The sequence below is a fragment of the Lissotriton helveticus genome, chromosome 6, assembly GCF_964261635.1.
Source record: "Lissotriton helveticus chromosome 6, aLisHel1.1, whole genome shotgun sequence".
NCBI lineage: Eukaryota > Metazoa > Chordata > Amphibia > Caudata > Salamandridae > Lissotriton > Lissotriton helveticus.
This window is the reverse complement of record NC_136067.1, coordinates 1,423,601,161-1,423,626,578: the sequence shown is the minus strand read 5'-3', so window position 1 is coordinate 1,423,626,578 and position 25,418 is coordinate 1,423,601,161. Positions and strand designations below refer to the sequence as shown.

The 25,418-nt window shown below is 45.5% G+C and overlaps 1 protein-coding gene across 2 annotated transcripts in view; it reads right to left on the bottom strand.

Annotated features, from left to right (window-relative positions):
* Nucleotides 1-25,418, bottom strand: part of ENPP3 (ectonucleotide pyrophosphatase/phosphodiesterase 3) — a 709,442-nt gene that overhangs the window by 216,760 nt on the left and 467,264 nt on the right. For both annotated transcript variants that reach the window (XM_078649216.1, XM_078649217.1), the window contains exons 19-20: nt 19,793-19,965; nt 19,658-19,709 (exon numbers count right to left, since the gene is read on the bottom strand). In XM_078649216.1, coding sequence (XP_078505342.1) covers nt 19,658-19,709; nt 19,793-19,965 — 225 coding nt within the window. The remainder of the gene's footprint in view (nt 1-19,657; nt 19,710-19,792; nt 19,966-25,418) is intronic.

Below are 25,418 nucleotides of genomic sequence, written 5' to 3'. Positions count from 1 at the left end.
CACTCACACCCAGTCAAAAGATCTGGGTTTAATCCATCACCGTTCTTTAGCCCACTCTGCCACCACAGTTCAGAAATGGCTATATGCAAATCAGTCTGACCCTGTGCCTCATGGGAACAGTCCAGCCCGAACTGCAAAGCCATGTCTTCCCTGGACCGGAAACAAACTTCCGAGGACCGGTTTCTGGCATTCCAGCCGTCTTCAGCCCGGCTTGCTTGAATCCAGTGGCAAAGTGAGCAAGGGACTCACGTCTGAGCATACCCTGCCACACTTATGGCGGCCAAAAGCGGTACAAAAGTGGGTGGTGATGGACGGAGCATCTGAATCAATCAAACACTCACACCCAGTCAAAAGATCTGGGTTTAATCCATCACCGTTCTTTAGCCCACTCTGCCACCCCAGTTCAGATATGGCTATATGCAAATCAGTCTGACCCTGTGCCTCATGGGAACAGTCCAGCCCGAACTGCCAAGCCATGTCTTCCCTGGACCGGAAACAAGCTTCCGAGGACCGGTTTCTGGCATTCCAGCCGTCTTCAGCCCGGCTTGCTTGAATCCAGTGGCACAGTGAGCAAGGGACTCACGTCTGAGCATACCTTACCACACTTATGGCGGCAAAAAGCGGTACAAAAGGGGGTGGTGATGGACGGAGCATCTGAATCAATCAAACACTCGCACCCAGTCAAAAGATCTGGGTTTAATCCATCACCGTTCTTTAGCCCACTCTGCCACCCCAGTTCAGACATGGTTATATGCAAATCAGTCTGACCCTGTGCCTCATGGGAACAGTCCAACCCGAACTGCCAAGCCATGTCTTCCCTGGACCGGAAACAAGCTTCAGAGGACCGGTTTCTGGCATTCCAGCCGTCTTCAGCCCGGCTTGCTTGAATCCAGTGGCAAAGTGAGCAAGGGACTCACGTCTGAGCATACCCTGCCACACTTATGGCAGCCAAAAGCGGTACAAAAGGGGGTGGTGATGGACGGAGCATCTGAATCAATAAAACACTCACACCCAGTCAAAAGATCTGGGTTTAATCCATCACCGTTCTTTAGTCCACTCTGCCACCCCAGTTCAGACATGGCTATATGCAAATCAGTCTGACCCTGTGCCTCATGGGAACAGTCCAGCACGAACTGCCAAGCCATGTCTTCCCTGGACCGGAAACAAGCTTCCGAGGACCGGTTTCTGGCATTCCAGCCGTCTTCAGCCCGGCTTGCTTGAATCCAGTGGCAAAGTGAGCAAGGGACTCACGTCTGAGCCTACCCTGCCACACTTATGGCGGCCAAAAGCGATACTAAAGGGGGTGGGGATGGACGGAGCATCTGAATCAATCAAACACTCACACCCAGTCAAAAGATCTGGGTTTAATCCATCACCGTTCTTTAGCCCACTCTGCCACCCCAGTTCAGACATGGCTATATGCAAATCAGTCTGACCCTGTGCCTCATGGGAACAGTCCAGCCCGAACTGCCAAGCCATGTCTTCCCTGGACCAGAAACAAGCTTCCGAGGACCGGTTTCTGGCATTCCAGTCGTCTTCAGCCCGGCTTGCTTGAATCCAGTGGCAAAGTGAGCAAGGGACTCACGTCTGAGCATACTCTGCCACACTTATGGCAGCCAAAAGCGGTTCAAAAGGGGGTGGTGATGAACGGAGCATCTGAATCAATCATACACTCACACCCAGTCAAAAGATCCGGGTTTAATCCATCACCGTACTTTAGCCCACTCTGCCACCCCAGTTCAGACATGGCTATATGCAAATCAGTCTGACCCTGTGCCTCATGGGAACAGTCCAGCCCGAACTGCCAAGCCATGCCTTCCCTGGACCGGAAACAAGCTTACGAGGACCGGTTTCTGGCATTCCAGCCGTCTTCAGCCCGGCTTGCTTGAATCCAGTGGCAAAGTGAGCAAGGGACTCACGTCTGAGCATACCCTGCCACACTTATGGTGGCCAAAAGCAGTACAAAAGGGGGTGGTGATGGACGGAGCATCTGAATCAATCAAACACTTATACCCAGTCAAAAGATCTGGGTTTAATCCATCACCGTTCTTTAGCCAACTCTGCCACCCCAGTTCAGACATGGCTATATGCAAATCAGTCTGACCCTGTGCCTCATGGGAACAGTGCAGCCCGAACTGCCAAGCCATGTCTTCCCTGGACCGAAAACAAGCTTCCGAGGACCGGTTTCTGGCATTCCAGCCGTCTTCAGCCCGGCTTGCTTGAATCCAGTGGCAAAGTGAGCAAGGGACTCACGTCTGAGCATACCCTGCCACACTTATGGCGGCCAAAAGCGGTACAAAAGGGGGTGGTGATGGACGGAGCATCGGAATCAATCAAACACTCACACCCAGTCAAAAGATCTGGGTTTAATCCATCACCAATCTTTAGCCCACTCTGCCGCCCCAGTTCAGACATGGCTATATGCAAATCAGTCTGACCCTGTGCCTCATGCGAACAGTCCAGCCCGAACTGCCAAGCCATGTCTTCCCTGGACCGGAAACAAGCTTCCGAGGACCGGTTTCTGGCATTCCAGCCGTCTTCAGCCCGGCTTGCTTGAATCCAGTGGCAAAGTGAGCAAGGGACTCACGTCTGAGCATACCCTGCCACACTTATGGCAGCCAAAAGCGGTACAAAAGGGGGTGGTGATGGTCGGAGCATCTGAATCAATCAAACACTCACACCCAGTCAAAATATCTGGGTTTCATCCATCACCGTACTTTAGCCCACTCTGCCAGCCCAGTTCAGACATAGCTATATGAAAATCAGTCTGACCCTCTGCCTCATGGGAACAGTCCAGCCCGAACTGCCAAGCCATGTCTTCCCTGGACCGGAAACAAGCTTACGAGGACCGGTTTCTTGCATTCCAGCCGTCTTCAGCCCGGCTTGCTTGAATCCAGTGGCAAAGTGAGCAAGGGACTCACGTCTGAGCCTACCCTGCCACACTTATGGCGGCCAAAAGCGATACAAAAGGGGGTGGTGATGGACGGAGCATCTGAATCAATCAAACACTCACACCCAGTCAAAAGATCTGGGTTTAATCCATCACCGTTCTTTAGCCCACTCTGCCACCCCAGTTCAGACATGGCTATATGCAAATCAGTCTGACCCTGTGCCTCATGGGAACAGTCCAGCCCGAACTGCCAAGCCATGTCTTCCCTGGACCAGAAACAAGCTTCCGAGGACCGGTTTCTGGCATTCTAGACGTCTTCAGCCCGGCTTGCTTGAATCCAGTGGCAAAGTGAGCAAGGGACTCACGTCTGAGCATACCCTGCCACACTTATGGCGGCAAAAAGCGGTACAAAAGGGGGTGGTGATGGTCGGAGCATCTGAATCAATCAAACACTCACACCCAGTCAAAAGATCTGGGTTTAATCCATCACCGTTCTTTAGCCCACTCTGCCACCCCAGTTCAGACATGGCTATATGCAAATCAGTCTGACCCTGTGCCTCATGGGAACAGTCCAGCCCGAACTGCCAAGCCATGTCTTCCCTGGACCGGAAACAAGCTTCCGAGGACCAGTTTCTGGCATTCCAGCCGTCTTTAGCCCGGCTTGCTTGAATCCAGTGGTAAAGTGAGCAAGGGACTCACGTCTGAGCATACCCTGCCACACTTATGGCGGCCAAAAGTGGTACAAAAGGGGGTGGTGATGGACGGAGCATCTGAATCAATCAAACACTCACACCCAGTCAAAAGATCTGGGTTTAATCCATCACCGTTCTTTAGCCCACTCTGCCACCCCAGTTCAGACATGGCTATATGCAAATCAGTCTGACCCTGTGCCTCATGGGAACAGTCCAGCCCGAACTGCCAAGCCATGTCTTCCCTGGACCGGAAACAAGCTTCCGAGGATCGGTTTCTGGCATTCCAGCCGTCTTCAGCCCGGCTTGCTTGAATCCAGTGGCAAAGTGAGCAATGGACTCACGTCTGAGCATACCCTGCCACACTTATGGCGGCCAAAAGGGGTACAAAAGGGGGTGGTGATGGACGGAGCATCTGAATCAATCAAACACTCACACCCAGTCAAAAGATCTGGGTTTAATCCATCAACGTTCTTTAGCCCACTCTGCCACCCCAGTTCAGACATGGCTATATGCAAATCAGCCTGACCCTGTGCCTCATGGGAACAGTCCAGCCTGAACTGCCAAGCCACGTCTTCCCTGGACTGGAAACAAGCTTCCGAGGACCGGTTTCTGGCATTCCAGTCGTCTTCAGCCCGGCTTGCTTGAATCCAGTGGCAAAGTGAGCAAGGGACTCACGTCTGAGCATACTCTGCCACACTTATGGCAGCCAAAAGCGGTTCAAAAGGGGGTGGTGATGAACGGAGCATCTGAATCAATCATACACTCACACCCAGTCAAAAGATCCGGGTTTAATCCATCACCGTACTTTAGCCCACTCTGCCACCCCAGTTCAGACATGGCTATATGCAAATCAGTCTGACCCTGTGCCTCATGGGAACAGTCCAGCCCGAACTGCCAAGCCATGCCTTCCCTGGACCGGAAACAAGCTTACGAGGACCGGTTTCTGGCATTCCAGCCGTCTTCAGCCCGGCTTGCTTGAATCCAGTGGCAAAGTGAGCAAGGGACTCACGTCTGAGCATACCCTGCCACACTTATGGTGGCCAAAAGCAGTACAAAAGGGGGTGGTGATGGACGGAGCATCTGAATCAATCAAACACTTATACCCAGTCAAAAGATCTGGGTTTAATCCATCACCGTTCTTTAGCCAACTCTGCCACCCCAGTTCAGACATGGCTATATGCAAATCAGTCTGACCCTGTGCCTCATGGGAACAGTGCAGCCCGAACTGCCAAGCCATGTCTTCCCTGGACCGAAAACAAGCTTCCGAGGACCGGTTTCTGGCATTCCAGCCGTCTTCAGCCCGGCTTGCTTGAATCCAGTGGCAAAGTGAGCAAGGGACTCACGTCTGAGCATACCCTGCCACACTTATGGCGGCCAAAAGCGGTACAAAAGGGGGTGGTGATGGACGGAGCATCGGAATCAATCAAACACTCACACCCAGTCAAAAGATCTGGGTTTAATCCATCACCAATCTTTAGCCCACTCTGCCGCCCCAGTTCAGACATGGCTATATGCAAATCAGTCTGACCCTGTGCCTCATGCGAACAGTCCAGCCCGAACTGCCAAGCCATGTCTTCCCTGGACCGGAAACAAGCTTCCGAGGACCGGTTTCTGGCATTCCAGCCGTCTTCAGCCCGGCTTGCTTGAATCCAGTGGCAAAGTGAGCAAGGGACTCACGTCTGAGCATACCCTGCCACACTTATGGCAGCCAAAAGCGGTACAAAAGGGGGTGGTGATGGACGGAGCATCTGAATCAATCAAACACTCACACCCAGTCAAAATATCTGGGTTTCATCCATCACCGTACTTTAGCCCACTCTGCCAGCCCAGTTCAGACATAGCTATATGAAAATCAGTCTGACCCTCTGCCTCATGGGAACAGTCCAGCCCGAACTGCCAAGCCATGTCTTCCCTGGACCGGAAACAAGCTTACGAGGACCGGTTTCTTGCATTCCAGCCGTCTTCAGCCCGGCTTGCTTGAATCCAGTGGCAAAGTGAGCAAGGGACTCACGTCTGAGCATACCCTGCCACACTTATGGCGGCCAAAAGCGGTACAAAAGGGGGTGATGATGGACGGAGCATCTGAATCAATCAAACACTCACACCCAGTCAAAAGATCTGGGTTTAATCCATCACCGTTCTTTAGCCCACTCTGCCACCCCAGTTCAGACATGGCTATATGCAAATCAGTCTGACCCTGTGCCTCATGGGAACAGTCCAGCCCGAACTGCCAAGCCATGTCTTCCCTGGACCGGAAACAAGCTTCCGAGGACCGGTTTCTGGCATTCCAGCCATCTTCAGCCCGGCTTGCTTGAATCCAGTGGCAAAGTGAGCAAGGGACTCACGTCTGAGCATACCCTGCCACACTTATGGCGGCCAAAAGCGATACAAAAGGGGGTGGTGATGGACGGAGCATCTGAATCAATCAAACACTCACACCCAGTCAAAAGATCTGGGTTTAATCCATCACCGTTCTTTAGCCCACTCTGCCACCCCAGTTCCGACATGGCTATATGCAAATCAGTCTGACCCTGTGCCTCATGGGAACAGTCCAGCCCGAATTGCCAAGCCATGTCTTCCCTGGACCGGAAACAAGCTTCCGAGGACCAGTTTCTGGCATTCCAGCCGTCTTCAGCCCGGCTTGCCTGAATCCAGTGGCAAAGTGAGCAAGGGACTCATGTCTGAGCATACCCTGCCACACTTATGGCGGCCAAAAGCGGTACAAAAGGGGGTGGTGATGGACGGAGAATCTGAATCAATCAAACACTCACACCCAGTCAAAAGATCTGGGTTTAATCCATCACCGTTCTTTAGCCCACTCTGCCACCCCAGTTCAGACATGGCTACATGCAGATCAGTCTGACCCTGTGCCTCATGGGAACAGTCAAGCCCGAACTGCCAAGCAATGTCTTCCCTGGACCGAAAACAAGCTTCCGAGGACCGGTCTCTGGCATTCCAGCTGTCTTCAGCCCGGCTTGCTTGAATCCAGTGGCAAAGTGAGCAAGGGACTCACGTCTGAGCATACCCTGCCACACTTATGGCGGCCAAAAGCGGTACAAAAGGGGGTGGTGATGGACGGAGCATCTGAATCAATCAAACACTCACACCCAGTCAAAAGATCTGGGTATAATCCATCACCGTTCTTTAGCCCACTCTGCCACCCCAGTTCAGACATGGCTATATGCAAATCAGTCTGACCCTGTGCCTCATGGGAACAGTCTAGCCCGAACTGCCAAGCCATGTCTTCCCTGGACCGGAAACAAGCTTCCAAGGACCGGTTTCTGGCATTCCAGCCGTTTTCAGCCCGGCTCGCCATAAGTGTGGCAGGGTATGCTCAAACGTGAGTCCCTTGCTCACTTTGTCACTGGATTCAAGCAAGCCAGGCTGAAGACGGCTGGAATGCCAGAAACCGGTCCTCGGAAGCTTGTTTCAGGTCCAGGGAAGACATGGCTTGGCAGTTCGGGCTGGAATGTTCCCATGAGGCACAAGGTCAGACTGATTTGCATATAGCCATGTCTGAACTGGGGTGGCAATGTGGGCTAAAGAACGGTGATGGATTAAACCCAGATCTTTTGACTGGGTGTGAGCGTTTGATTGATTCAGATGCTCCGTCCATCACCACCCCCTTTTGTACCGCTTTTGCCCGCCATAAGTGTGGCAGGGTATGCTCAGACGTGAGTCCCTTGCTCACTTTGCCACTGGATTGAAGCAAGCCGGGCTGAAGACGGTTGGAATGCCAGAAACTGGTCCTCGGAAGCTTGTTTCCGGTCCAGGGAAGACATGGCTTGGCAGTTCGGGCTAGACTGTTCCCATGAGGCACAGGGTCAGACTGATTTGCATATAGCCATGTCTGAACTGGGGTGGCAATGTGGGCTAAAGAACGGTGATGGATTAAACCCAGATCTTTTGACTGGGTGTGAGTTTTTGATTGATTCAGATGCTCCGTCCATCATCACCCCCTTTCGTACCGCTTTTGGCCGCCATAAGTGTGGCAGGGTATGCTCAGACGTGAATCCCTTGCTCACTTTGCCACTGGATTCAAGCAAGCCGGGCTGAAGACGGCTGGAATGCCAGAAACTGGTCCTCGGAAGCTTGTTTCCGGTCCAGGGAAGACATGGCTTGGCAGTTCGGGTTGGACTGTTCCCATGAGGCACAGGGTCAGACTGATTTGCATATAGCCATGTCTGAACTGGGGTGGCAATGTGGGCTAAAGAACGGTGATGGATTAAACCCAGATCGTTTGACTGGGTGTGAGTGTTTGATTGATTCAGATGCTCCGTCCATCACCACCCCCTTTTGTACCGCTTTTGGCCGCCATAAGTGTGGCAGGGTATGCTCAGACGTGAGTCCCTTGCTCACTTTGCCACTGGATTCAAGCAAGCCGGGCTGAAGACGGCTGGAATGCCAGAAACCGGTCCTCGGAAGCTTGTTTCCGGTCCAGGGAAGGCATGGCTTGGCAGTTCGGGCTGGACTGTTCCCATGAGGCACAGGGTCAGACTGATTTGCATATAGCCATGTCTGAACTGGGGTGGCAATGTGGGCTAAAGAACGGTGATGGATTAAACCCAGATCTTTTGACTGGGTGTGAGTGTTTGATTGATTCGGATGCTCCGTCCATCACCACCCCCTTTTGTACCGCTGCATGACTAATAGGCATGAATTAAATACTAATTACCCAGGCAAACTCAGCGTAGTTTTGGTATTTTCGCTTTACTCTGTTGACACACATGACTGAAAATTATGTTATTACACCCATTCGCATCATTTGGAGTAATTTTGGACAAAAATGCCTACAAAGAGTACAGGAACAAATGTTAATATTTGCAAGCCCCTATCGTCACCTCAACGTCACTTTTTTGAACGTTGTGGTGGGATAGGGGCTTCGCTTTATTAACTTGTAAATAAGGCACCCTTTCACACTATACTTAGCGTGAAAGGGGTGGACAATGGGTCTTGTGGAAGGCATTCCACCACAACACCCATTGATTTTGATGCTTCCCAGATTTACAAAATTAAGACCAGGGCAAACTTGGTCTTACACTGGCGAAATGAGGAGAAATGTTTAATTTCTCCTTGTTTTTGCAGTTTCCATGTGTGCTGCCTTGTGCAGCACACATAGAAACAGCAAAACGTCATTGATTGTTTATGTGCAGAAAAGTGTCCCTTCCCGCACACAAACAATAATTTTAAAAAGTTACGTTTTGCAACTTCTATGTGTGCTGCATTAAACAGCACACATAAGGTACAAAACGACATTTAAAGATTGTTTATGTGCAGAAAGCGACACCTTCCTGCACATAAAAAATCTTCCCCTGAAACGCAGACACCCGTGCACTACGGTGCAAGGGTGCATGTGTTGGCGCTAGGCAGCGAAATGTAGTGCCAGTGCAGGGGGAAATGCAGGGCTGCACCATATTTTTGTAAATATGGTGCAGCCCAGTAATTCAGATGCAGCAGAGCGCGGCGTTAAGCCAAGAAGGCTAAGGCTGCACTCCGTCACTTCCATTGTAAATATGCCCATAGTGTGAGTGGCTTCTGCTGTTCCTGCTGTGTTGCATTCAGCACTATTTTCATACCACAAAATGCATAATCGAGTTCATTTTGGATGCAAGGGTGCATTTTATGCAAAGAAAATATCTCTAAATACTGGGCTACACTCCTCACTTAATTGCTCGTAATCTCACATAATTTTGCTGTCATTTAACATCATTTAGCTGCAGCAAAGTATACAGATTGCTCCCACCCCGGTTGATAGTGGTTCAGCACTCACAATGTTGACTAAATTGAGTCTATCTCATATGAGTTCGGCACTCCTCTCATTTCACTCGTGACAATAAATATCATCAAAGCATAGACTATAATTAGCACATGGAGAAACAATGTCTGTGTTAATTTTTTCTCTATTCATAATCTTCTTAAAAGCACGTCCATTCAGCAGTGATCAGAGTAGTTACTCTGAATACTGATCAAAGAAAAAGGTGTGCCAACTTATATGGGATAGACTCCATTTAATCAACATTGTGAGTGCTGAACCACTGTCAATTGATGTCAATTTTGAAAGCTGTTTTCAATTTGAAGTAATGAGGGGCTGTACTTCAGGTTCTGTGCACGACTAGAGAATTTCTAAATTTTGCCCTTTACAACTTTGATAAGTGCGGTACTCTATTGCCTCAATCCCTCTGTGTGTCTTAGTCCTACTCCTACCCCTATTGATTACGAGTCGGGTTCCAGATCATGTTCCATCGGGTCGGGTTCCATCATCATCGAAGATGGCGGTAGTTGTAAATCCGTTGGCGAATCCCCTCCTGAATCTCTCTCTGAGCCAGGGGGTGATCCCACAGGCTTGGAAGCAGGCAATGGTCATTCCCCTCGTTAAGAAGCCTGGTCTTGATCCTGAGGTCTTGGCCAATTATAGGCCTATTTCTCTCCTCCCTGCGCTGGCCAAAATCTTGGAGAAGCATGTGCATACTGTGCTTTTTAATTTCTTAGAATCTCACGATCTGCTTCATTCCACTCAATCTGGCTTCCGCCCTAACCTTAGCACTGAGACGGCGCTTCTGGAGGTGTCTGAAGCCATTAAGGAGGCACTGGATTCGGGTGGCAAAGCCATGCTGGTAATGCTTGACTTGTCGGCGGCCTTCGACACCGTCCCCCACGAGGGTCTGCTCGTCAGACTTTATGAGATCGGTCTGAGGGGGGCGGTGCTTAGCTGGTTTAGATCGTTTCTGGCTGGCCGTCGACAAACGGTCTGGGCCTCATCTAGTTCTGCCGAAATGCTGCCTTTGGGAGTCGGAGTCCCGCAGGGCTCTGTGCTGAGCCCGACTCTATTTAACATCTTTATGACCCCTCTGGCTGCATTGGCTGAGTCTTTTGGGGCCCAGATCGTATCCTATGCTGACGATACCCAGCTCCTCTTTACCTGCGGGAAAGGAGAGGATTTTGATGGAGAGAGTATCCGTGAGTGCCTTGGGGCTGTTTTTAAATGGTTCCAGCTGAACAGCCTCAGGTGCAACTCAGATAAATCTGAGGTACTCTTCTTCGGCTGCCAATCCGACCCAGATTGGCAGGAATGGTGGCCTGCGGATATGTCTCCTCCAGTTCGATCGTCTCAGTTGGCTAAGAACTTGGGGATCAAGATTGACAATGGTCTGACTTTAAGATCTCAGATCCTTGCCCTTACGGCACCTGTTTTGGTCTCCTCAGGATGCTTCGGAAGTTTCTTCCTCTGCTCTCTGAGGACCATAGGAGGACTACGGTACAGGCCTTGATAGGCTCAAGATTGGACTATTCCAACGTCCTATACCTCGGCCTGCCGGAGTATCTCCTACAACGGCTGCAGGTGGTCCAGAACACGGCCGCGCGAGCCATTTTTGGCCTTCATAGGCGAGCCAGAGCCTCCGGCCTCTTGCAGTCTTTCCATTGGCTGCCTATCCGGAAGCGGGTAGTCTTCAAGGCCCTGACCCTGGCACACAAGGCTCTTCATGCCTCGGGGGCTAAATATCTTCAAAGGAGGCTTGCCTTTTACCATCCGGCACGATCTCTGAGATCAGAATCGATGTTCCTTGCTGCGGTTCCTCGTGTGAAGAAGGCCCGCATTGGAGGCCGTTCTTTCAGGCTGCGGGCTCCACAGCTTTGGAACGCCTTGCCTTTTGCACTACGTAGTACCTCTAATTTGCTGGCCTTCAGGAAGGGCCTTAAAACCTGGCTTTTTGCCCTTTAGATTCCCCTCTTGCATTTTGCTGACTCTGTCTTCTTTATCTCTGTGTTGTGTTTGTCTCTCTCAGGTTGTCAATAAAGCGCCGGGACACTCTTTCTGAGTAGCCGTGCGCTGTAAAAGACATAATTAACATAACATAACATTAACATGTTTCAGCATGCAGACCACTACCTTACATTTGGTAGACGATCAACTTCGAACCACGGATGAAGATGACCCTAGCCACCTGATATTTCTGGACCTCTCCACTGCCTTGAACACAGTTTACTATTGCACCCTCAGATGCACCCTGGAGTCTCTAATGGGATTCACCAGCGATGTCTTCCACTTCTGATCCTCCTACCTTTCCAACCAACATCAGTATGTTCACATGGGCAACTTTAGGTTTGAAAATATCTCTGTCATGAGGCGGCCCTCTAGTTGCTCCTACTGTCTCCTGTCATCATCAACCTCAAACATTAAGCCACTTGGTGTTCTACTCGCAGATAGTAGCATCAAGATTCACCAATATGCTGACAATACACAATTCTACATGAAAACTATTTTCGGTTTTAGATATCAAAGACCTCAAACACTGACTGCACTGTCTCCAGATCTGAATGTCCAAGGCATACCTGAAGTTCAAGTCAAGCTTGACAGAATGTGTGTTATTTGCCATGAACAACTAACGAGAAACAGTAAATTAACCTTGACGATTTTGAACCTAAACTTTCACTGAATGCCAAGTCACTTGGATTCACCTTGAACATCAATCTCACCCTCAAGGAGCACAAAACAATAAAACAAAGACTGTCTGGTACCACCTCTCTTTTCTAAAGAAAGTGAAACTGTTTCTTCCTAAAAGCGACTTTACAACTGCTGTTCCAGCTCTCCTCCTCTCACATCTGGATGGTCATAACACCCGCTCCATAGCCTCCAAGACTCCATTCTAGAACCCCTTAAAAATATCCTACACACCTCAGTACGTCTCTTCCAAGGTTTGAAGAAATATGATTACATTACCGTCCTCCTGATAAAATTCCATTGGCTCCCATTGCCCGTCCACACCATCTTCAAACCCAGCTGCACCATTTACGAAACCATTTCGACCAGCAACCTCATATCTCTTGCACACAAGTTCATTATCGCTGGTGTTTTTCAGCACACCTTCTCACCTTCTCACCAGACACCATCAGACTGCAGACTAAGAATTGTTCAAAAGGAAACATAAGACAGCAGACCTTTTCGTTCTGTACGCCCAGGACCTGGGACAACATTCCATGTCCATCAGGACCCCTGCAAAGCTGCTCCAATTTCCGAAAGAGTTGAAGACACATCTCTTCAAAGAACACTACCTAACAATGCATTAATTGTCTAAAAATTAGCTACCTCCCCTGTCACTCATTGACTTTGCACTTGTGTCTTTCCGGAGCTGCGCTGGCTTTTGGCTAGGGTCACACTATAGAAATACCAACTATATACACACATACATGCATAGTTACAGAAATTGCTCAGAAGAAAGAACATAGATTATATGTATGAAAACAAGAGCAACTACCCTTGAGAATAAACTCGAAACAAGCCCCATTTGTGAGAAAAGACTTTGAAGGATCTGTGTCCCAAGCATTGCTTCTTTGAAAGAAAAAACCTTTATACTCAATACCCAATCGGATCTGCTGCTGTGTATTTGGTTTTTCCACATCTCAGAACATGTGAACCTGTTTATCTATCAAGAGCAAAGGGAATGGAACTGTTGCTCCACTGAAGGGGAATGAATTTTGCAGCAAATTCACATTTTCTGCATCCTCACCCTAGATGTTTCACCTACTTTGCTGGTATTAAGATTCTGTGCACTGTGCACTGTTATTCATTGGCCCAGTGTGTAAGCTCTGGACATAAATGGCTTTGATAAAATTGGTTTAATCCAATTTTTGTTTTTAACTTTCCTCTAACGTCATCATATATAGTGCAGAAAATGCACCAATGGCTTAAGAACTGACTGTCATATGTGGATTGAAGTGTATATTTACACCACATATATGACAGAAATATGTGTCTTTCAGGAGTACCATTGTATTGTGGCTGGCCTGCATTTTAAAGGCAATGCACCAAAACATGGCAAGGAAAAGTGCCTTTGCCATATAAGAAAACCAATTTTTATATAGCAACTAGCTTACCCGTCGTGCATTGCTGCGATCTCCGAAGAAAGGAAATTTAAGGAAACTTGTTAAGATAACATTCAATTTACATTGTGTCTATATTTATTCAAGTGCTTGTGGATACACGGTATCTTTTGTTTTTCCGTGTGGTGCGTACACGAATAAATCAGAAGGTTTTCCGATGCGTGAGCTGGCCACATACAGTTGTCCTTGTGAGAAGTACGGATTCTCCAAATTTTTTATTCTCCTCAACACACCCACTCTATCTTCCTTTTCCTATTTTCGCTCCCTCTCCTTCTTCCCTTCTCTCTCCTATTTTTCAACCTTCCTCGTCTCCCTTATTTATCTCTTAGTTACTTTCTTTCCTCATTTCCCTCGTCTAACTGAAATGCCTTATCCTCTATTAGTTTAATTCACTATGTAATTTTGTCTCTATGTGTTTACCTATCTGTAAAGCGCTCTGATACTCTTGGGTCCAGTAGCGCTATATAAAACCTTTTAAATAAATAAAATAAATAAAGAAATAAATACTCCACACACTTGCAGCGATTGTCCTTGTGCTTTGTTGATGGTCATTGTAAAAGTGAGTTGCACCTAAGGCGCTCGACCTCGGAGAACTTGGTTCGAGTCTCGGTAACGACGCCAAAAACCCCCTGTGATTCTGGGCAAATCACTTAATCTCCCTGTGCCTAAAAAAAAATGAAAGTGTGTCCTCATGTAACGTAACTGGTGCTATGTAAAGCGCTCTGATAACTGATTTGGTTCGGTTCTAGTTCGCGCTATATAACACTCTGCAAAAAAAACAAAACAAAAAAAAATGTAAACATTCAGTATTGTAAAGATTATGAGGGCTCTGGGGGGCCGGGGGCCGATATTTAACAAATTTTTCTTTCTTTTTTTTGCCAGAAACCTTCGCGGGAGTGTACTCAACAACTTTTAACAATTTTTTATTTTTTATTTTTTATTTTTTATTTTTTTGCCAGAAACCTTCGCGGGAGTGTACTCAACAGCTTCCCAAAGTTTCATGGCGATCGTATGAATGGTGTAGTAATGCATAAAGGACAAACAGACATACTTTCGTTTATATATAGATAAATCATCCCTAAAGTGTACCTTGTAAACCCACAAGGCATGGTGCCCATTACATAAAAATGTGACATACTATATATATAAAGTATGCGTTCACAAACCTTTGTGTAGCACAACAGGATATGCCACTTTGGTACATGGACACCTAGGTACCTTTGCAGTAAGGCAAAGAGGAAGTGCTGCAAAAGGAGGTGGGAGAGCTACAGATAAATAGTTAGGACATTTCTGAGCCTTGGCTTTCCTGCCAAAAACAAGAAGACTTCTGACTCCTGCTAGAAGAAAGGGATTCATCCACGGGCTCAAAGGATCCTAACTTCTGCTGGCACCTAGGGACTGGAAGTGTTCCCCGAAGGGCATTTGGTTAGCCACCTGTTTGTCTGTTTCAGTGACAAAAAAGCAAATGAACTACTGAATACAAAATGGCCTGGCTGAAACAGAGGCCTGTACTCTGTAGGAAACCTGGCTGGAGAGATGGTTGGTGCCTAGAGGTCTGTCAGTAGGAGCTAAGGGATGAAGGACAACATTTTGCTGCAAAAAACCCACAGCTTCAGCAGTAGTGGTGATGTAAACAAGATTGAGGGACCCTAGCCAGCCACTGCCATGGAACTTGCCTCGGTGTAAGATTCTATCTTTTATTTCTGAGACTAAGTTTGAAGGTACAAATCTTTGACTCGAATGATCCTCCTGGTGTATTAGACCTCTGTTCATCAAAGTTGGCTTGAAATCACACCTAGGTCATGTTCCACTGCATACTATTGTTTTACAATGGCTCTTTACTTTCTCTAGGCACATTTTGCTGTGGTATGTCACTTTAAATGACATCAGCTTAGTCTGGAACACATGTATGTCATTTTGGAATACTACGCATGTCATGTAAACTTTTTATGTATTGAGTAAGCTTCAGTTGAAGTTGTAACTTGCAACTTGATGGATGGAATCTTCTGATGGAATACATTTACATTCAATCTGGTAATCTTTAGCCATTATGTTGTATCAAGAATGCTTCAGTGGCGTAGTCAGCAGGGTACGAACCTGCGCGGGGAAACCCCAATGGATTTCGATTAACCCTTTGAAAAATCATATCTTCAGTTCCTCTTACCCTATTGTTATATTCTAAGTGTCTTTTTGTCATTATGTGTTTCTCTATTTTTCAAATTGATTTGGGGATTTTATTGTGTTGTGCTCTTTACTCTGTAACTGTTGATAGGGCTTAAACTTAACATGTCTTTCTTTGGAGACGGCTTGCTGCTTGTGCCATAGTTACTAGAGTGTGAGCCGAGATTCTCTCAGAAATGTGATTTGACCAACCCAGACTATCTATTACGTTAGGAGGATTCGCCCCCTTTTAAATTAATATTCCAATTTCAGACAAACTGTTATTAGCAACAGGTGTAGGAAGTGACAGCATCAACAATGATATAGCTGTTTTAGATGTCAAACATGAGTAAAATGACTCGCTGTTTTTAGGGCTGGAAAAAGAAGTCTGGATGGTGAGAGCTAAACTACTTCTTTAATCTAGATGATACTTAAAAAGCATGACAGCTCTTCAGCTAGCAAGAGTGACCAGTACCTCTAAGGCTTTTGGGTTGGTGGAACACAATATACCCTTTCTTTAAAAAAATATTAAACTTTCATTGGTTAGATTTTCAAGAAGATTTCATAACAAATATTAAACATTTATATTGTGTATCCAGGACACTATTTGAAGTGATTATCAGCACCTCTCACGGGAATTGTATACCTCTCATGAAAGTTACTTTCATTTTTCTATTACAATCAGCCTGCCAGCCCTTTCAAAACAAGGGGGCATATTACCAACGATTAGCGATATTTATCGCTAACTAGGCTTAGCAACAAATTTTTTATCGCTAAGCATCGCCGGAAAGTATCGCTGAGATAACGTGCTATTAGCAACTTTTATCTCCAAAGCTATACATTTTCTGGCGATAGCGGGAATATTGCTGAGAATACAGCGATATTCACGCATTAGCGACAAAATGCTCTTAGCCATGTTATCCACCTCCCATTGGATAACATGGCTAAGAACTGGTCAGAGCAGGCGTTAGTTTCTGGCGATAGCGGGAATATTTCCATCGCTACGCCTGCCTTGATAATAGGCGATAGCGACGTTAGCGACTGCTTTCAGTCGCTAACAGGTTGGGTACGCCTACTTTGCATGTCATTAGCGATAAATATCGCTGACATGCAAAGCGGGACCCAAACCGCTCGCCATCGCCTAAAGCTGTCGCTAACTGCTGTTAGCGACAGCTTGCTAATAGAGCGATAGAATTATCGCCGCTGAGCAGCCGAAAACGGCTGCTAAAGCGGCAATATTTGCCTATTGCCCTGCTTGGTAATATGCCCCAAGGTTTTAAAACAAGCTCTGTTAGGAGCTTTAAGACTCAGGGGCATATTACCAACGATTAGCGTTATTTTTCGCTAACTAGGCTTAGCAACTAATTTTTTATCGCTAAGCATCGCCGGAAATTATCGCTGAGATAACGTGCTATTAGCAACGTTTATCTCCAAAGCTATACATTTTCCGGCGATAGAGTGAATATCGCTGAGAATACAGCGATATTCACGCATTAGCGACAAAATGCTCTTAGCCATGTTATCCACCTTCCATTGGATAACATGGCTAAGAACTGGTCAGAGCAGGCGTTAGTTTTTTGGCAATAGCGGGAGTATTTCCTTAGCTACGCCTGCCTTGCTAATAGGCGATAGCGACGTTAGCGACTGCTTTCAGGCGCTAACAGGTTGGGTATGCCCACTTTGCATGTCATTAGCGATAAATATCGCTGACATGCAAAGCGGGACCCAAACCGTTAGCTATCGCCTACAGCTGTCGCTAACTGCTGTTAGCGACAGCTTGCTAATAGAGCGATAGAATTATCATCCTGCTTGGTAATATGCCCCTCAATTTCTAAAATAAATCAGCGGGGAAAAGTGTAGTCAGAGCTAGCGGTGCATATAAACTGGTCCAGCTTCCCCAGGTGTAAAGCTTGTGAAGTTTCTCAAAACAACGTAAGCTTTAGTGACTGTTTGCAGCAGTGGAGAATTGTGTAAGTGACAGCTCTGAGCAGTGGGTTGACTGTCACCACTCTGCCGGTAACCCATTCTGCTCTGAACCCTGATGCCCCTGAGAAAGTGCTGTGCATTAAGTGCAAGCCCTCCTATCCTTCCCAAGGATTCTTGCCTATAGCACCACTCTCTGCACCATTCCAATGCTAGAACGCAGACACCTGCACCAGCCCATACCCACAGCCTCCCGACACCATCTACCTTAGATGATTGCTTGGAGGGTTGCAGCCATTATGGCCAATGGGGAGTTTTAAGGCAGAACATCATTATAGGTGGTGATAGCCAAGGAGGTTAAACAACAGTGCCAGCATTGGATAGGGAGAAGTAGCTCATCTTCATAGTTTAATCTATAAATTGTCTGCCCCTAGTTACAGAAAAGAACTGACCTCTGATTAAGATAACTGTTGTTCGGTTTAGGGCAAAAAATCCTGTGAAATGAACATGCTTTAGAGCTATGGAGTGTGGCTATAGGGGGTTGGTCACACAATTTCATTCTATTTTGCCAACTCTTACATGGCACTTTAAAGCAGAGGAGAAAAGTCACCCAAGAATGTGTGAAATGTCCAGCAATGGGGAAGCAGGACATGTTCAATATTGTCAAATAAAGAGCTATGAAAAAATCAACATATACCTATGACCATCTACAATGTTATGAACATCATTGGGGAGAACATGCAGAAGATACATTTGAAATGTCAGTCCTTAAATAGATCGGCTTTGTAATTAAAAAAGACACAAGTGGGAATTTGACCGAGCAATGTATGTGTCTGAACGAGTTTCGGCACTTGAATGGAATTTTCTTCATAGGCTACATATTTTGGTAGTTATTCCTTGCTTCCTGGTTCTTGGGTATTATAAGCAAAGAGTGCATGGACGTGTGGGATTTAGTTGATTCTATATTCCTTATTTTCTTGGTAGTCACTGCTTATCAACTTACATTGTATCAGGTCAGCGGGGACATGTGATATTTTTCTGGTAAGCCAGATGACTGAGTCAGTTAATGCTCACCTCAGACTTCTGTTGAAATCATGACACTGAATAGCCCTTGGAAAATGAAGTGTTACTCGTTCTTAGGTGTCTTGCCAGAAGAAAAACAAGTGTATAGTGTTGAGGATAGCCCATATTAGACCCAGAGAGCAGTAGACAAGTGGTTAAACGAGACCTGAGTAAAGTGCGAGTTTTCAGGGGTTTCCTAAATCTGTGAAATTCACTTTCAAATCTCAGATCAGGTGGGAGAATATTTCAAAGGTAGTGACCATGACATGGGCACATCTGCCATATGTCATATATTATTCTGCCGAGTGGTTAGTAGGTGGGTCTTATATAGGCTCGACTAAAAGCACAAGAACTAATAGGCAAGCAGAAGTGCAAAACAAAGATTTTGTCTAAGACAACCAACAATATCATTGTCGCACAATCCTTGCACAGCAGTGAAATCCCAATATTGGGCATTCAAGTGCAGTTGCCCTGATTCAGATGAAAGTTTAAAAATAAAGAGTTTCAAAGTTCATGAAACGCAAACAAATTCCCATGTGAAAGTATACAAAGGAGCAAGTATAAAGAAGAAGAGGCCGATGTATGTGGACCAGCTAAGGAAGATGAATAAAAGAAGCTGGAGAAAGACAAATTAATATGCCAAGCAAAGATGGGATGATAAGATTTGAAGAGAAGAAGGGAATTTGAGTGGTAGTACACAGGCCTAGTGGGGAGGCAAATATGTTTTGTGTATTTATGAAACCAATAAGTGTGGTGAAGAGAAATGTGTATGAGCTGAGGCTTATAAAGTGTGTAGAATATGTCTTTTGTCTGCAGGGTGGAATTCTACAAAACTGGAAGGGGTTCTAAGAGGGATGACAATGAGGGCCAAGGGTCTGTGAGGGATGGCAATGATACAGGTGAAACAGGACAGCAAGGACACAATATCATCTGTGGTATAGCACATGTGTGGCTGTACAGAAGGAGTTATAAAATAAACTGACCCGGAGGCTCCTAGCTGGTTACAATAATATGATGACTGATGTATATACTTTCAGTTTTTGCAACTTACCTTCTTCTACTGTGAGGTTCAGTCTTTTCTGTATCTCTTGCTCAATGGTCCCCTGAAAAATATATTTTTCATTATGTTAGTATTCTATATATATACCTTACTAACAAAGTTCTAAAAAGCAGCATGTTTACTTACATTAATATTACATTGACAGCCTGATGTATTTGCCGGAATTTGATTTGGAAAAGGACAAGAAGAAGGACCTGACTCCTCCTTTGGGAGCAAGGGGTTATGGAAGGGTTTCTTTAAAAGGTGGTTTAGGCTGCCGTGGGTTCCATTGTTGGGGGCTGGTATAATCTTCAGCAGATCTGTTAACAAAGTAAAATAAATGCATTTACAGAAAAGTAAAACCATAGATCATAAAAATAACACTCCTTCATTTGGTGGCAGATCACCATTCCACGTAACACCCGGTACAGTTGTTATAGAGATGAATGCCTCTGTGCGCATAACAACCGCTGACTTCATCGATATTGGTAATAAATTCGGGTCTCCCTTAGAAAGGGCGAAACTGAATATCCTCCAATTTCTGAAGGAAACTCTACATTTGGAGTGGAATCCCATTGCAGTGGTGTCTCACCCTTTTTGTTTATTGCATCAAAATTGAATATTAGCCAACTTTTCACTATGGGTATAATAAACAAATCTCTCTCTTATGCTGAGAAATGGTAAAAAAGCTTGGGAATTAAGGAAATAGATGTTTCTAGGGCTTTTGAGATATGCAATAAGGTCTTAGTTAATGGCTCCCTTAAAAGTCAACATTTTATGTCTGCTTTAGACTTGTATTATACACCGTCAAAACTTGCAAAGTGGAAAGCACTAAAAGGTACAAATTGCAGTCGTTGTGGGCTTTTTGCTGCTGATTTAAATCATATGTTTTTTGGCTGCCCGAAATTGATTCAATTTGTATCTAAAGTTCAAGAATTTCTAAATATTGTGATGAAAACTAATGTGATCTTATCATCTGCACTTATAATTTTTGGAGTTCAAACTGAATCCGAAGTGCTGTCAGCAGCTGAAGAAGGTTTTTTATTCATAACGATGGCAGTATTTCGATCTTGCATAACCTCACGATGGTTAGATAAGGACCCCCAACTTTTAGTCATTGGCAATCTAAATTGTTAAATATATATAGGATGGAAAAGGCTGTTTATAAATTTAAGGGACGGAAAAAAAGATTTTTGTTTAAAAATTATTGAAACTTGGATCTGAAAAAGCTATTGATGTATTAAATTTTAGTCATTTGATTATGGGATATGGGGGGAGGGGTCTCCCCCCAGTTGAAGCATTCTAATGAATTTGTATGCGCCTTATTGTTTTATTAGGCAATACTAACTGGTTTTTTTCTCACTTTTTCTTTTCTACCTTTTTTTTATTCATTTATTGCTGTAATTGTATTTGTAAACGTAACTTACCTCTGCCACAAAAACTAATAAAAAAAAAAAAAAGGGTATAATAAACAAATTAATGTCCTCGTCGTTTGGTACAGTTGCATACAGGAGCGTGCACCAGCCATCAGACACATTGTCCATGGGTGGCATCATGCCAGCCCTGGGTTCAAGAGTCTGACAAGCCACACTACATTTAGGGGATTGAATTTACAGGCGTGCAATTTTCTTTTTTTTACTTTGATTGTGCCCAACTGTTAAGGAATTCAAGTATCTTTAGATTAACTTAAAACTTGGTTTATATTTATTTTTTCCTGATGATGAACTCGTTATAATCCGCGTTGGGAGACACCGTACTGCAGAGACACAAATCCAGGGCCCAGTCAAAATCACAGCTCAGTCAATTGGAAGACAGGCTGAACGCATGTGAAAAAGGAGAATCGAAACGATAATCCATAAGCTGCGCTATGTAATGTAGCCAGAGGCAGCACTCCGTAATAACTAAGCATTCGGTTGCGGACCAGCAACAACCGGGACATATTGTCGTCTGCTGCAAGATGTGCATCCATATTTAGGTAAACAAATTAATACAAGCACACCGGCAACTAATGTGAGCATTAAGGACAATCCACCAAAGATGCTGGAAAAAATCGAATGAAAAAACTCTGACAAGACACCAAATATAGTTTCTACAGAAGCAACAAGGCCACTGCTTATAACTTAAAAAAAGTAAGCTAACCCCCTACTCGAGGACGCATTAAAGATAGTCTAAATTAACTCCCTAAAATTCCGGGGCACGTCTGTATTTAATAAAGCATGCACTTCTGTGTGGGTGTTTGCTACATGCAGGACAAATGTTTCTCTAGCAGATGTAAGAGCGTCCTCTTTTTGAGACAATAGCGCTCTTATTCGGCTCATTTGGTTGACTCTACTTTCAAGGTCGGAAACGACGGCCATAGGGAAACATCCAGCTTCCCATGCAGAGGAGTCAACACAACTTTTTTATAGCAAACCGCACGCTCAGTTACCGTAATCATGTAAGCGAGGCCTGCTAACATCGCACAACAATCAGCATTATTTTAAAGTAAATAACTTCCGTTTGCCAGTAAACTGAACGTTGTTATGATAGCAGGTGTCGGAGTGCCTTTCAAAACTCAGGCCAAATTAGCCACATCTTGATTATAAGTGGCATGCTATTGTATGTGTCCACAAAGTAAGGAGTGATCTGGTGCTATTGAGCAATCCTCGCCATTCTGACAAACTTCTTTTCCCTCCCTCAAGCACCTATATATAAATGGTAATAACCAACTTTCATGGAGATAAGCGCTCCCTAAAGATCCATATCTGCCTATAGTATAGTATTTCATACAAACCTCAAACTTAAACAGTCTTAAAAAGTAACATTATGATACCGTGGATAAGCCACACAGCTGAATCGGATCTCCAATGAGTGACAACTTGTAACAATTCTCATAGCGCGCCTTGTGCTCTGATTTAACAGTGAGAGAGTGATCGCACCATAGTTTGTCTGCTAATCATTCTCAGCATACGCTAAAAATACGCTTTCAAGTTACGCGTCGCATCAAAGCTTACGTATGACGTCACGTACTGCGCCCCGTACGCGAAAGACGCGAATGTTTTTAACTGTTTAAAAACATATATTTATATATTTAATGAACATACTAATAGAATACATTATGTAGTATACTTATGAAAATAGTTTTTTTAAACTTTGAACAATCGTATATTATTTTTAAAAGCAATTACACAAATCGCGCTGGAACCCACATCGTAAGCGTACGCAAAGCCATGAGACTTTAAAAGAAGAGATTTCATTGGTTCATAACACTTCCTATTCCAACTGTTGAAAGTTCCGTCCCATTTTAATCACTCTACATTCACTTTCTAAAAAGAAGCATCTCTTCTGAGAATTTTGTCAAATAGAAGCATAATAACACCAATGGACTCATCTTCCACCCATTCTTCAGAGGAATATTTCATTCCTAAAGAACCTCCAAAGAAGAGGAAAGAAGCTCTAATTTGCAAGTTTTTTACTTTCCCTGAAGGGCAGAAAAAGGTTAATGCTCCGTTAGTAACCTATAAAATTTGCCAAACAACTCTTTCAAAGGGTGATCCATCTAAAAAATACTCCTTTGGCACAGCAAAAATGGAGCGACACGTGAAGAACTTGCACCCCAACAACTTTGCTCGAGCTGCAACATGAAGGTTGCAGGGAAACCCACCTTCTGCAGCACCAACCACATCAACTGCTGCACCAGCATTTTCAGCAAGCACTCCACACCCACAAATTGATCCTGATTTTGCTAAACTTAAAATTCTATGAATTTATTGCAATACACTTTTGTGTTATGGGGAACAGTCTATTGACCTGATAAAACGCAGGAAGCAGGAGCATCGCTTTCCTCGACATTAGTTTTTTTTTAATCATTTTTTTTTCCTGTTGGACATTTTTAGAGTTCCAGTTCCATTTTTTTGCTTTTAAAAAAAACTTGTTCACAAAACACAAAAAAAAAATAGAACACACAAAAAAAAAAGAATTATAACAATCTCCTCCTAATAACCACACGGACACAGAGATAAGAATATGAGGATTTAATGTCCCATTGCTAGACTCGCGGCAACTCCCGTGCCCGCCTACGTTCCCAGAATGCAGTGGCCGCACGCTCTGGTAAACTAGAGCACGTCGCCACACGAATGTTTAAGGAGCTACAAAGGGACCCCATTCCCCGGGACTCAAAAAATAACATTTGGTACCGTGTGGGGAACCCCAATACCCCCACGGTCCCAGCCAGCTCCCCGCGTCGTTCGAAAGCCGGCATTGCTTTGTCAAAGAGACCAGTTTATATGCTCCTCTCTCTAACAAAAAATAATCTCCTTTCCTACTTAAAAAAGACAGCATATTAACTTGCTCTCGCTTTCAAATAGGAAAGCGGTTTGCTGTACTAAAGTGTAAGCCGCGACCCTCCCGCCCTACCATAGCAATCAGCAGTGTCCTGGGGGTAGGCACCCCGGGACACTGCAGAAGCCGGCCCTGGGAGGTGTCAGACCGCAGGGCCATCAAGAGCTCCAGTAAGGGGCCGCGCAACCCCCTCCCAACATTAAAAAGCCCTGAAAGATGGTGGTCCCCGCGGCTGGGGGGTCCGTGCCGTCACGGACCCCCCAATGTTAAATATTACTGCCCCAGGAAGGTGGCGGTCCCCGGAGCATGTGGGGGGGCGTGAACCCCCCGCATACTTCAAAATAAAACCCCGGGGGTGGCGTTCCCCGGGGCTCGGGGGACCTTTCAACCCCCCATTATAGAAAAAATGTGCCCCCGGGATTTGCCCCCCCCCTCCCCCCGGGAGCTACTTAAGAATAAAACGGACTTCTAGTTTTTTTTTTCCTTTCCCACCGCGTACGAGTACAATACGCGTACCCTGCGGTTTGTAAAATTAAAACAAATTTTGAGGGGCCTAAAGATCCATGTGCGACCCCCTCAGCAGGCCTAGAGGGTCAACATTTTTCTACCCTGCCCCCTTTCCTTATTTTTTAACTTTGTTTTACTGTTTTCTTGTGACTTGGTGCTACCGAGGCACAAGATGGCCGCCAACACTTCCTGGTTTCGAGTGTTGACAGACAGTTGACAGCCAATCAGCATACAGCTCGCGCTCGTAATTGAACGGATCTCCGTCCGTGTGTAGAACTCTGTCTCTAGATATTGCTATGATTTTACTTGTAATTTTCTCAGAAACCACTGAACGGATTTACACCATTTAATAAAAAGCACAATCTGCGAACCAAACTCTACCTCTCTGCCAAATTTGGTGTAATTACGTTCAGCCATTCGGGCTGTAGCCCTAGCTAAAGGTCCCTATGGAAAATTGCATGGGGAAAACATGTTTTGGGACCCCCTTTTTTCTCTTCCCCCACTTGACGAATCACCCTCAGAGTTTCAGGGAAGGAGCTGAACTGAGCAGGCCATTTTCTTGGAGAAATTTGCGAAGATTCGTCCACCGGCGCCAAAGTTATTCCAAATAGAATGTTGTGGATTTCCTATGGAAAGTAGGTCCTAACTATGACTACCTACTGGCGACTGCCAGTAGGTAATTACAACACAAATTATAGCTGGGTGATCACTAGAACACTGAGCACCATGGCTTTATCACTTTAGCGCCCTGCGAATATGTAAATATTCATTAAATTATTGTCAATTGGTGGTCGAGACTGCGGATTAATGCTACTTTGATATAATGTTTTGCATATCTCATACACATTCTAAATTTACTTATCAATGATACCAGTGTGAGCCATTGTTACATGCACATATGAATGCCATTGCTTCTGTTTGGTTGATGGAGCATTTCCTGTTCTGG